General features: G+C 43.9%; 1 protein-coding gene across 3 annotated transcripts in view; it reads right to left on the bottom strand.

The window, feature by feature from the left end:
• SIDT1 (SID1 transmembrane family member 1) overlaps window positions 1-12,773 on the bottom strand; it is a 102,781-nt gene that overhangs the window by 18,304 nt on the left and 71,704 nt on the right. For all 3 annotated transcript variants that reach the window (XM_087439607.1, XM_004436617.3, XM_087439608.1), the window contains 9 exons: window positions 10,465-10,536; window positions 8,967-9,112; window positions 7,892-7,965; window positions 6,829-6,895; window positions 5,335-5,408; window positions 4,271-4,394; window positions 3,944-4,061; window positions 1,250-1,386; window positions 532-640 (listed from right to left, as the gene is read on the bottom strand). In XM_087439607.1, the coding sequence (XP_087295733.1) occupies window positions 532-640; window positions 1,250-1,386; window positions 3,944-4,061; window positions 4,271-4,394; window positions 5,335-5,408; window positions 6,829-6,895; window positions 7,892-7,965; window positions 8,967-9,112; window positions 10,465-10,536 (921 nt within the window). The remainder of the gene's footprint in view (window positions 1-531; window positions 641-1,249; window positions 1,387-3,943; window positions 4,062-4,270; window positions 4,395-5,334; window positions 5,409-6,828; window positions 6,896-7,891; window positions 7,966-8,966; window positions 9,113-10,464; window positions 10,537-12,773) is intronic.

Below are 12,773 nucleotides of genomic sequence, written 5' to 3'. Positions count from 1 at the left end.
AGCCCTAGTAGATAGTTGTATGTCATAGTTGCACATCCTTCTAGTTGCTGTATGTGGGACGTGGCCTCAGCATGGCAGGAGAAGCGGTGCGTCAGTGCGTGCCCGGGATTCGAACCCGGGCCGCCAGTAGCGGAGCGCGCGCACTTAACCGCTAAGCCACAGGGCCGGCCCAGAAATGCTCCTTTTAAATGCTACAAACCTAAAAATATTCCTCTGGGTGGACCTGGTGGCATGATGATCAGATGGTTCTGCAAACTCTCTTTCAAAGTTTGGTGGATTGTAAAGCGGTTGGGACCTGGAGCTGGAGGTCTGCCTGAGCTCCGAGGGACGGCAAGCTTAGTTTCTCAGTTGAATAGAACTAGTGATCATGGTTTATTGCAATCCTATAAAGGAGAGGAAGCTCTTGGAGAGAATACATGTTATTAAACACAACACAGAATGCAGTAACACTTCCATTTAGGATAAGCGAAGACAATGTTTTCTCAGGGTAAGTTAATCAGTGCGTTTCATACTAAGTAACGGGGGACTCACCTATCTTGAAGCGACCCATGTAGTAGATCTGGGTGCTGAGGGCCAGAGAGGCCAGAATATGGATTATAGAGAAGATGACCCAGAACCACACTTCATTTTTTCCAAAGACCTAGGAGTAAAGACGGAAGTTACCTTCATCTGGAGTTTTTCCCAGAGAACTCACTAAAATTGTTCTGTCTCTTATCTATGCATAAGGAGTCAAAACCGAGCTGTGCGTGCATTTTGGGTTCCCCCTTCTCTGAGCTCACGGGGCTCTTAGGGCACCCAGGACAGGAAAAAGAATGGCTGCCTGGCCAAGCGGAAATGAGTGAGGCAGCTGAACAATAAAAGTGAAGGGGCAATAGGTCTAAAGTTGGGGGCTAACCCTCTTCAAATAACTGAAGACAACTCAGCAGTTGTCCATGCACATTCAGAAAGTGGCCTCTGTCCTTCAAGTCAGCCTCTCCAATCAGCTTGTATATCTCTATTCAATCTCACGTGAGTCAGGTCTCAGCTTTACATTAAAACTCTCCAGGGGTAGTTTTACAGGGGTCTATTACATTATTAAAAATATTTAGCTAAATAACTAAATAAAATATCATGACTGGACCAATGGTGAGAGCGTGTCATGAACCAAAGATTATGATTAATTCAAACCTGTTCACCCAAAGAACAAACAAGAACCTCCCAAGAGGGCACTTTGTGAGAGCCGGGCTGGAGGCTGTGGGGAGGGACGCACCACTCCGAGGACGGTGACGGTGATGACCCCGGCGAAGGAGGCGTAGGCAGTGTAGGCGCTGGCATTGATGTCTGGGTGGCGGGTCTGGTAGAGCTTCAGCATGCAGAGGCCGGCGATCATGTACATGAAGGAGGTGTCTGTGGGTGCAGAGGAGGGGCCGAGACAATCAGGATCCAGTAGGCGACAGACAGATTTCTCTTCGGCCTCGGAGACCCCCCTCCCTTAAGGCCTTGGAGTATTTGCTGCCCTCACACTGTGTGGAGACCTCCCACATGCAAGCCTCACCAGGCACATTCTCTAGGCAAACCCTGCATACTCCACTTCAAACCCCTCCAAGGCTGTTCCTAGTTCACAGAAAAGAGTATCGGATGATACGATAAACAACTGACTATCTCCGCTTGTAGGGGTATTTTCATTTAAATGCTGGTGTTCAACAACAATAACAAAAGAAGCCCTCATGGTGACAGTTAAGGCAGCGTGACAATAAAAAGAATCCCTGGTGGGTGTCAGAGGTCCTTCTTAGCATCCTGAAATATAACCACATTGATTACTGCTCATCTATAGCTTTATAGCCGAGGGAGGGAAAACAGCTAGAAATTAAATGTGGCTTAGCTGCATGAGAGTTATGGAAACGTAAATTAAAACAACAATGCAGTGTCCCATGTTACTCAAAAATGTAGCAAAAAATGTAAATGTCTAACAAAAACATATGTTAGTGATGACACTAACTCAGCTAGTGGGGGTGGGAATTAATACTGGAGAGAAACTTGACAGTTTTTGGTAAAATGGAAGAAGCATACGCCAGAGGAGCCCAAAATTCTACTTCTAGGTCTCCCAGGGACCCTCTCTCACATGTTCACAAAGTGGTATATATAAGGATGTTCTTTGCAGCATTGTCTGTAATAGCAAGATACTGGCAGAATCTAAATGTTCAATAGAGGAATTGATAAATGTGGTATATTTTTATTACAGAATATGACAAGCCTTAAAGTGAATGAACTAGATGTTCTTGATTCAATATTAATAAATCTTGAAAACATATTGTTGAATACAAAAAGAAGGTTGCAGAACAGTGTGAGAAATTAATATTAATTTACTACAAATGTAGTAAAACAATAAACCTGGAAGGATAAATATCAAATTAATCATAGTTGTTGCCTCTGGGGAAGGAGAGAGGGGAATAGGTTTGGAAAGCAGTTCAAAATAGGACCTCAACTTTATACCATGTTTTATTTCTTGAAAAGTAGATTTACGGCAAATATTTTACAATGTTGGCATTTGTTCCTTCTGAGTGGTGAATGATACTGTTCTCTATAGTTTTCTCTATTGAAAATGTTTTCTAATTTAAAATAATGTTGCAGAGAATTTCTGTGGTGTTCTGAGTTAACAGCCAGAGGCTAGAGTGCAAGCACAAAAATGACTCTTTCAAAAATCCTGATAGTACTTGAGTGTGGAGGACATTGTTGTTGTTGTTTTTGTGAGGAAGATCAGCCCTCAGCTAACATCCATGCCAATCCTCCTCTTTTTTTTTTGTTGAGGAAGACTGGCCCTGGGCTAACACCTGTGCCCATCTTCCTCCACTTTTTGATATGGGACGCCATCACAGCATGGCTTGACAAGTGGTGCGTCGGTGCACGCCTGGGATCTGAACCCGGGCCGCCAGCAGCGGAGCATGTGCACTTAACTGCTATGCCACAGGGCCGGCCCCTGGAGGACATTGTTAATTGCCTACTACCAGCATCAGCTCTTCCCTTTCTTCTTTCTGACAGCATCTTGATACCAACGCAAGTATCTGAGCCCCACTTCAGTTCAGAAGTGCACACTCTCCCGCCCGTTTGCTTTGCTAAGGCTAACTGCATCCTTGGTTCCGGGGATGGGTCTCATTGGTCTAAAGGTCATCCCACCTCCTTTGCCACCATGATTGGTGTAGCGACCCAGGCCTGAGCTAACCAGCACCTAGGGAATGATTCTGGAATGGGCTCATGACTGTTTAAGCTATTGAGGTGTGAGGGGACCTTATCTGGGGGTTTTTGGAAAAGAGGTTTCCTTGCTCTTAAATGAAGGCTCCTGGAAGCCAGCTTGCTGCATCCTCCAGACATGGTGGGGTGGAGCCAGAAAGCCAGGACTTGCTGTAACTATTTTTGCCACCATGAGTTCCCCGATAGCCTGAAGATAAACCCAGCACGCAGGCTGGCCACAACCAAGGGGTCACAGGGAAATGGAGCCAGAGCCACCAGATAAACCAACCACAAGCCCTTTCCATCTCTGGACTTGCAGAGGGTGAGCTGATGAATGTCCTTATTATTTAATCCAATTGAATTAGATTTTCTATTATTTTCAACCCAAAGCAGTCTAATTGCTAAGTTAGGTCAAGTTACACTGGGGGACCTTTCCAGATGTCTGTTGGTGGATTCTATCTGACCTGCTGCCTAACACTTAGCCCATGGGTCACCTGCAGATGTAGCCATGGGATCAACATTCGGTGTTGAGCATTTTCTAGTCTGAAAGGTGGTCAGAGAGGAAAAATGGTACAACTTATGGAATCCATGCCCTGTGGCGAGATGCCCTCAGATCACTTCAGCTCAAGTAAAATCTCATTTAATTCTTGCAAGCATGACCTTGGCATTTTTTGGAGGGTCCCAGGATAAGACTCCTATAAGTCAAATCTGTGTAGTTGATGTACATTCTAATTACCAAATTGGAAGTTGGAGTAATTAGGGCAGACGTGGTAACAAGCACTGAGCACTCCTTCCATCATCAGCGCGATGCCCATTGCATAGAAGAGACCAAAGTGTTTGGGAATCCCATACTCCTGAAAAAGAAGAAAGTGTGGTCAACAGAAGGATACTCATTAGTGACATAGCCACAGAATCTGGAAGCCTAGACTTCTGGCCTTACGTGGTTCATTACACATTATCCATCGTCACACCATCAAGCCAGATGTCCCTCCCCTTTGCAGATCCTATTTGGAACCATAACGCTTCCTAGCTCCCACCTCTGATTTACCCTGCCTCTCCTCACCATGGCAAAGATGTCCTTGGCTTCCAGGGCTCTTCGATGGAGAATGTCCCGGTGCAAGACTATCAGCAGGAAGAGGAAGCCCAGGAGCACGTGGCCCAGGTTACTGAGAATGTTGTTGAAGGCACTAAAGGGATGAGAGAGAAACCACACGAGTCAAGGCAATCAGAGATTCAGAGAACAAGCGAATGCACGAATGAGCCAGTGAACTCAGCTTCCCATGATTTCCACCACCAACCTTTCATGAGATTTCAGGACCAGAAAATCATCCCAGATCATCTTAAACCTCACTCCTTCATTTTGGGATGCGTAGCCTGTGAGAATGTGTCTGTTTCCTCTCAGAGGTCCCTGCTCAGCTACCCTAACACCTGCCCAATCCTCTCTTGTCCCGATGGCACTGGCATGGAACCAATCCTGGGAAAGAGAGCCGCTCCCAAGACAGGCAGTTTGGCCAAGTTTCCGCTATACTGTGAGAGGGAATTCTCATAGACAGACCCACGTTATGTGTCAATATTTCAGCTCTGTAATTGTGAATTTCAGGATATGTGTCAGTTGGTCACAGCCAGCAGCTTTATTTCAGGAGACTGAGGCTGGTCCAGTTCTGGAAAAAGATGCCAGGCTCCGAACTCCCAGGCAAATGCTCTTCCTACTTCGTCATGTTTTGGTGGCTAGAGCATGACCTTGGAGGCAGCAGGCCTGGGGTCGGGTCCCGACATCACTAACAGCTGAGAGACCTTCAACAAGTCCTTACAGTCTTCATCTTTAAAGCGGGTAATAATAATATTATCTATCTCATGAGGTTATTTAACAGATTGAATGAACTAGCAGCTCATGTCCATGGGCGAGTGTCATCACAGCCAGGGATCTGATGTTTTCAAAGACATCCCTGCCCCCTCCTCAGCAGATTAGGACTGTTTCCTGAGGCCCCTTTCTTGATTCCATTCCTTTTACCCTTGACTGGGGTAGTTTTCCACAGTTGTTTGCAGTATTTTTAAAAACTGAAATCACAACATTACACAGAAAGGAATCTCTCAATGCCTCATGGGTAACTAGAGGACCGGGCTTACCTCAGGACGCCCAGGGGGTGAGCACAGAGGAAGTTGTAGTAGCAGATGTCCTGGTTGCCAGTGACGTGCACCACCTGCAGAATCGAGAGCGAGAAGAGGAGAAGCAGTTTTTCTCCGTCCCCTGAGCCCAGCCTGAAATCACAAGAATCAGACTCTGCTCACAGGGATACTGTCAGTGATTTCCAGTGTAACCAGTGCTCCTCCTCAGCAGGGGATGGGTGATTATCTGCCACCTTTACCCAGCATAGGCACATTTCCTATAAAGGCCACCATCTTGCTTTGAACTGAAATATTCTGTGTCCCCCATATTGTGGCCTCAAGGTGGAATTCAACTGAGTACGTTTCCTTTGCTCTCATTATAAAAGGAGTATGAAAGGATGCTGACATTGGAACTTGCCTATTAGGACTGTCGTGATATGTTCTATTTTCTAGATGAATGCTGGGAGGGTATGGAGCTGTCCCACCCTCTGCGTGGAAATGATAATCATGGGGCAGGGAGATATGAGAAGTTGTGTGTTCAGTTTTCCATATTTATTACCATCTCTGTCATTAACAACCTTCCAAGATCATAGCATAGCTATATCTTCTGACAAGGCCCCAAAGTTTTCAGAAAATATTTAGATTATTAACAGTGGTACTCAAACCTCATAAAGTCCTTGTCCTCATCATTCAATAAGTATGAAATTGGCCAAATATTATGAGACCATTGGCTCTCAAATTTGCCTGTACACTGGAATTGCTGGCAGTAGAGATTCTGATCTAATTGGTATGGGGTACAGCTTGGACATGGATATTTTTAAAAGTTCCCCAGATGATTTTAATGCAGAGCAAAGTTTGAGAGCCACTGTATTAGAAACACCTTCAGCCTCGTGCTATTCCAAATGGACTTTCACATGTATAATAAATCCTAGAGAAGGTCACTTAAGTGACCTGGACCCTAGGGTTCTGTGAAGGAACAGTGGGGATTCTCAAGCTGTTTTAATTACTATATTTATTTATTTGGTTTTTTCTTTATTTTAGTTTTTATTTTATATTTTCTTTTTATTTTAATATTTTATTAGTTTTGTGAAACTTTTTAATTTTACAAAAAATATTTACCCTCAAGGAGAGGGCACAGGCTAAATTAGACGAGGTTTCTTCATTTCGGTCCAGAATTTTATTTACTCCACTCATTATCTCATGATGCTCAAAAGGTCAGACGGGTAAACAACAGGGATGCAGTTGATAGATATCATGACTAAAGGAGCGCAGGATAATAATTTCAGATTGGTAGACAAAATAACATAAGAGGTCCCAGGTCCCTTTCTGGTAAAACAATTAAGAACTAGACTTAAAGCTGAGTTGAAGACAAAGCAATGGAGAAGTCCGCTTGGAAGCCAAATGAGAAATTAATTCTTGGACTGATCCCAAGTTATACTTTTCTCTGTAAGTCACAGCAAAGATCTCTCTCTGCACTATGACAGCTGAGATTCCGGGGTTCGGGGCAGCACTTACTGTCTGGTAGGTGATGACCAGCTGGATCACAGGCAGTGCATAAAACACAGCAATGGTGATGATGTTCCTATTAAGGCAGAAAGAACCGGACATAGTTATTTCCAAATTAACAATGGAATCTTGGCTCAATTTTTTTTAAAGAAGGCTTCCACCCCATAACTCCTTAGTTAACTCGCAAAAGTAACTAGAAACTGATTATGTGATTCCTGTTTCTCCAGTCATTTGTAAAACCGTGTGAATAATACTTGCTTCTGGTTTAACCAAATTATTAATGAGGTCCTATCTCTTTAGGATGTTGCTAGATTAAAAGTGATCAGAGTGTAAGTAATGGGTGATGGATCATATGAAGGGGATGTGGCTCTCTTAGATACCTCTTCCAAGGTTCCAGGGTTCCAAAATGATGGTCCCACTATGGAATTCCATGTGGCCCCCACTGTCCCTTTTTCCCCTCAATATATCTATCCAAGTAAAAGGGCATCCTTCAAGAGAAAAGAATGGGAAGAGCTGTCACAAGTGTCAGCCTGGGGTTTCTGAGGGGAGGAGGGGTCCCTGCCAGGCAGCTCAGCCTCTCGGCTTGGAGGGAGGCTGCATCTGTGTGTTTGACCAACCCAGGTCTATTTATCATTGGCCGGTGGTATCATCCTCCCTCAGGGTGGTTTCCAGCTACTCTGAGATGCTCTAGGCATCTAGTCCCTGAAATCACTGGCTCTTCCAAGAGCACGGCCTGGTGAGGAGAGGAGGGAATCGCTGCAGTTTAGCGTGTCTCCTGGAAGGCAGCAACACTAATGTTATTGTTACACTATCTTTCTGGAAAAGGATTGAGTGTGCTCCCTAAACATACGAGATTCTACTACTATTCTCATTTTTACTTTGTATTTATTTAAGTTAGGGCCAGTTTCCTTTTTTAGTGTATTTTTGTTTTTCCTGTGGAATGTGGCCTGGATCCTTGAAACACGTGTACCTCATTAAACACTGAGACCCGTGACATAAGTAACTGTGGCTTTTACAAAGAAAACTTTAGTACTATTTAAGGGAACCATGGTCCTGCTGGTCATCTACTCACCAAAAATAAATCTTATATTTTTTGCTGACAATTCTCCGATCCTTCCTGGACAGATCTGACAGGTAAAGGAACATCTGCAATGCCAAATAAAAAGAGAAGACAAACTGTAGTTGGCTTTTTTGCATAAGATACAAAGGAGAGCTTTACAAATTTCAATTCAATCCCTCACTAGGGATTAAAATTATTTAACAAGACTTTTAATTTTGCTTTTCCCAGGATACCTTAATAAAAATCCTAATATTTGTCTTGGGATATTAAGGATTGGCTGATGTGGGAAACCTATTGGGAGTCTTGAATGCTTCTTCTATTTCAAGAATTGGTTTCTCAGTTTTCAGAGATGTCCACTGTGTGTTCTTTTTTTCTTTTGTTTTTTTGTTGAGGAAGATTGGCTTTGAGCTAACATCTGTTGCCAGTCTTCCTCTTTCTGCCAAGGAAGATTAGCCCTGAGCTAAGATTTGTGCCCATCTTCTTCTATTTTGTATGTGGGACACCACCACAGCATGGCTTGATGAGTGGTGCGTAGGTCTGTGCCTGGAATCCGGGCCCGTGAAACCCGGGCCGCTGAAGAAGAGCGCTTGAACTTAACCACTATGCCACTGGGCCATCCCCATTGTGTGGTTCTTGAATTACTGGGTTGAAACTGTGCAACTCACTTGCATATCCCTTACTAGATACAACACAATACAATAAATATATGCCAGAAAGAAAGGAGCTCTACTCCTGAAGGATGATATGTACAGAACCAGGGAATTTTTCCAGGACCACCCCTCAATGAATCTTTTCTTCCATCTGGTTGGATCCCTTCCTCCTTTACTCTCCTCAGTCAGCCCCTTCAGACCCTGATGATGTTTTAATGCTCTGTTCTCTTTAATGCTCTCACTTTCTCCCTCCAGAAAGAAGTGCTAATTAACAGAGTATTGCTTTTAGTCTGTAATTATGTCTCATCTAAAAAGCCCTCTGGGAAATCTGACTTCCCCTGAAGGAAAAAAAGATAAGTGACACTGAGCCGTTGCTGAAGTTGTACTCAACTGCTGAACTTGCTGCCCTCTCCAAGAGTATGCCCAGGCTTTGGTACCTTGGTCCGGATGATGTTCTTGTCACTCTCAATATCTGGCATGGTGTCGAAGTCAGTCTCTTCCACGGAGCTGTCTGTGTCTGACTGGCATGTCTGCCCCCCGTCAGAGGAGGACATCTGCCTGCCAGGACTGGAGCTTGACTCATCTGAAACAGAGAAGACCCATCTGCCTTCCAAAGCCAAGACGAACCCACGGAGCCCTTGCTCTCTGCAAAAAGCACAGTGCTGACTCATTCTTCAAAATGTTGTGTGGGTAAAAACTAACTCCTTACCCACAACACATGTTCTTTCTCTCAATTCCTCCTCAATGGACTTCTAATTTTCCTCTTCTCTTATTTTTATATTTAGATTGTCTATTTCTAGGGCTGAATATGTATTAAGAATATAAAAGCATCTGCTCTGTTAACTATTTGGATGCAAAGATAATATGATGCTTATATTTCATGTTTTAAAATATGAACATAAATATATAAACATACACATGCACATTGTTAAGTATAGCATCCACCATATATACATGTAAGCACATACATATCCAGCAGCTAGACATATCTTGTGGATAAAGTATTTGTACACAGAAATCCCCCACATGCCGTATCTGTGATTATATAATGAAAACAACATTCTCAGGAAGAAGAATTCTCGTGTTCCGTGAATGTTTCCCAGAGCAGATGGGAATTTGTACAGCTTGATGAGCTCATGAGCTGAGCCTACCTTCTGCTTTATTTCTTCTTCTGTTCAGATGGTTAAAAAAACTCTGTTCTTGCAGAGCCAGAAATAAGTTGCCTGCACTGAGCCCACATGCTTCTCACAGTTACAGAATGACAGGGCAGGAATACAGGATTCCCGGGCCCTCTACACTGACATTGTAAGGCGCACCATTCATAGGCCCACAGGCGTCATGGAAGTGCGTGGAAGCATCAGTGCACTCCTACTCTAACAAGACAGGGATAGGAATTCTGCCCCTTTCAGGCCACTGAACGAACACTGGGAGTTGCCATGTGAATGACTGGGGGCCGTGAGCAGGTTCAATTACGAAGTTAGCCAAAATGAAAGATCGTTAGGCTTCAGCCATGTTCACCTGCAGCACAGCCTTAGTCTTCTGCTCGCCCTTACTCCACTGAAACCTGAGAATGAAACAACTGGTCAATTGAGTCTGGCTCCCTGACATCAGACTCTGACACATCTCACGCCCTAAACTCAGGCTGGGTATGAAAAAATCCCCATGGGGGCTTTGGCAGCTGATGGCAACCATTGTAGGGAATTCTGCTCAAGTGTGGCTAGAAGACCCATGAAATAGAACAAGAGAACTGGAGAAAGTTAGAGCTGGAAAGAACCTTCCAGATCATCCAACCAATTCATCTTAAAAATAAAAGACAATCTTATATGATGACTGTCTTGCCCACTCTTACAATTATTAGAGCTGGAAGGCCCTCTGTATTCTATTTTCTGGAGAATTAGGAAACACTTCCATTAATGGACTCATTGTAGGAAATACCTATTGTCCCATAATTTCTCCCTTCAGGGGTGCTGGCAGCAATGGGATGTGACACCTCCATGTTTCCAGATCCTGTTAAAGAGAAAAGCAAAGAAGTGAACACTTTACGTCTGGTTGCTAAAACAAAAGACCACAACTCTAAGTAGTTTGAATCAACAGGCCACAATATTTTATTTTATTTTATTTTTTTTAAAGATTTTATTTATTTTATTTTTTCCCCCCCAAAGCCCCAGTAGACAGTTGTATGTCATAGCTGCACATCCCTCCAGTTGCTGCATGTGGGACACGGCCTCAGCATGGCCGGAGAAGCGGTGCGTCGGTGCGCTCCCGGGATCCGAACCCTGGCCGCCAGCAGCGGAGCGCGCACACTTAACCGCCAAGCCACGGGGCCGGCCAGGCCACAATATTTTAAATTTGATTTTCTTTTCACTCTAATGTAAGAATCACCAAACCATGGCCTGCAGGCCACATCTGCCACCTGTTTTTGTATGGCCCTTGAACTAAGAATGGTTCTTAAATTTTTAAGTGGTTGGGGAAAAAAATGAAAAGAAGAATAATATTTCATAGCAGGTAAAAATTACCTGAAATTCAAATTTCAGTATTCATTTACAAAGTTCTACTGAATCACAGCCACACTCATTTGGGTGTGTCTATGGCTGCTTTTGGCTAGAGTGGCAGAGTTGAGCAGTTGTGACAGAGACTATGTGGCCCGCCAAGCCTAAAATATGTACTATTTGGCACTTTATGGAAAAAAAACTGCTGATTCCCGCCTGCCGGTATAGCAGAATCACAAGAACAAAGGAGCAGGGGCCCTGGAATGACGATGCGGAAGGCCACCACTGAACAGAAACACCAGAAGTAAACTCCTGTGATGAAGGCACTGTCATGTGGAGGTTTCTTTGGTTTAACTACAGGCCGGATAAGCCCAGACAGGAAGGAAGTTACTGCACTCCTTGGAGCAGTAAATGATGACAACACAAACTAAGGGTGTGGAGGAATATGGATTATTTTGAGGGCTATTTCAGAGGTAGAATGGGTGTATCTATTGCCAGCTGTTTATTGGCAGTGAGAGAAAAACAGACTCTAAGAGAATGCTCCTCAAACTTTTCCAGTGAATTACTCCTTGTAGCAGGGAGAGGGAACTCATTCCTCTGAGAGTCTGGGGTGTCATCTGGAGCCACCCCACCATAAGCATCAGAGAAAAATATCTCCCAACCTCCTCATTGGTTGTTAGGCAAGATGCTAGCCCACTGAGTGTATCCATTTCTGAGAATTAGGTGGAGCTGAACAAAGACCGGAAATCACAAATAAGTAGGTCTCTAGGCGGTTCCTCTGACTGACTTAGCGCTACGCTGTTTCTAGGAGCCACACACACGTGTGGAGATGCACAGCAACGTTTCTTCACCGCCTCCCGAGCTTTGTCAAGGATCTGGGGTGTTGTCAGGCTGGTGGGGATTTTTTATTGAAATCTTTCTGAGAGGTCAGATTGCTTGTATCACAGACAAAAAAGTGTGTGAGTTAACTGGCCAGTCTCTTGTACCATTGCAGGGAAATATATTTTCAGCTGAAGACACATAACTGAGGATATTCTATAATATCCTCACTGTAAATATATTTCCATTTCTTCACTGAAAATAGAGTTCATTATAGTTTACATTAATGCTACAGCATGTAACACATGTAAATGAACCAAAAGTTTCAAACAACTCCTTGTCACAGTCAACCTCTTCATCCAGCTCTCAAACTCCATTTCCACTTGTGGGCAGTAACAACTTTCACAGTTTTGCAAGCCAATTTGGAGGCTTTATCGTGTTTGTTACTCTTTGGGTGCCCATTCATTTCCTCCATGAAGAAAAAAACTTAAATCCTAAGTTCTAAATATTTAGCCAGGTGATGAGAGACAAATCTGATGGCCCTGGAGACTTGGTTTTCTTCCTCCTTTTGGTAACTTAGCTAAGAGTTGGCTCAGCTGGACAGCAAGGCCTTTGGCTAACACAGCACTCCTGGCAGGCAAGGCTGCTCCCAGGGCCCTCAGAATGCAGACTCCCTGGCGTTGTTCCTAGGCTTGCAGAGTCCTTGATATACTTGTTATTTAGAGAAAGCAGAGGTTCCCTGGCCTCTCTGGGCTCACCCATAAATCGCCAACATGGTGTCAACACCATCTCTGCTTTTCATCCAACTTAAAGGCAAAGAAACGGGTTACTTTCAGACTCTTAAGCACGAGACATTAAATCTTCTGAGAATAATAACACTGTAATGGGAAGATGTTGTCTACAATTTGACAGACTCTTTTTGACCTAGGACAGATT

This window comes from Ceratotherium simum, chromosome 15 (genome assembly GCF_057802395.1).
Source record: "Ceratotherium simum simum isolate JZ-2026a chromosome 15, ASM5780239v1, whole genome shotgun sequence".
NCBI classification, from domain to species: domain Eukaryota; kingdom Metazoa; phylum Chordata; class Mammalia; order Perissodactyla; family Rhinocerotidae; genus Ceratotherium; species Ceratotherium simum.
The sequence above is the reverse complement of the archived record's forward strand: the minus strand, read 5'-3'. Positions and strand labels throughout refer to the sequence as shown.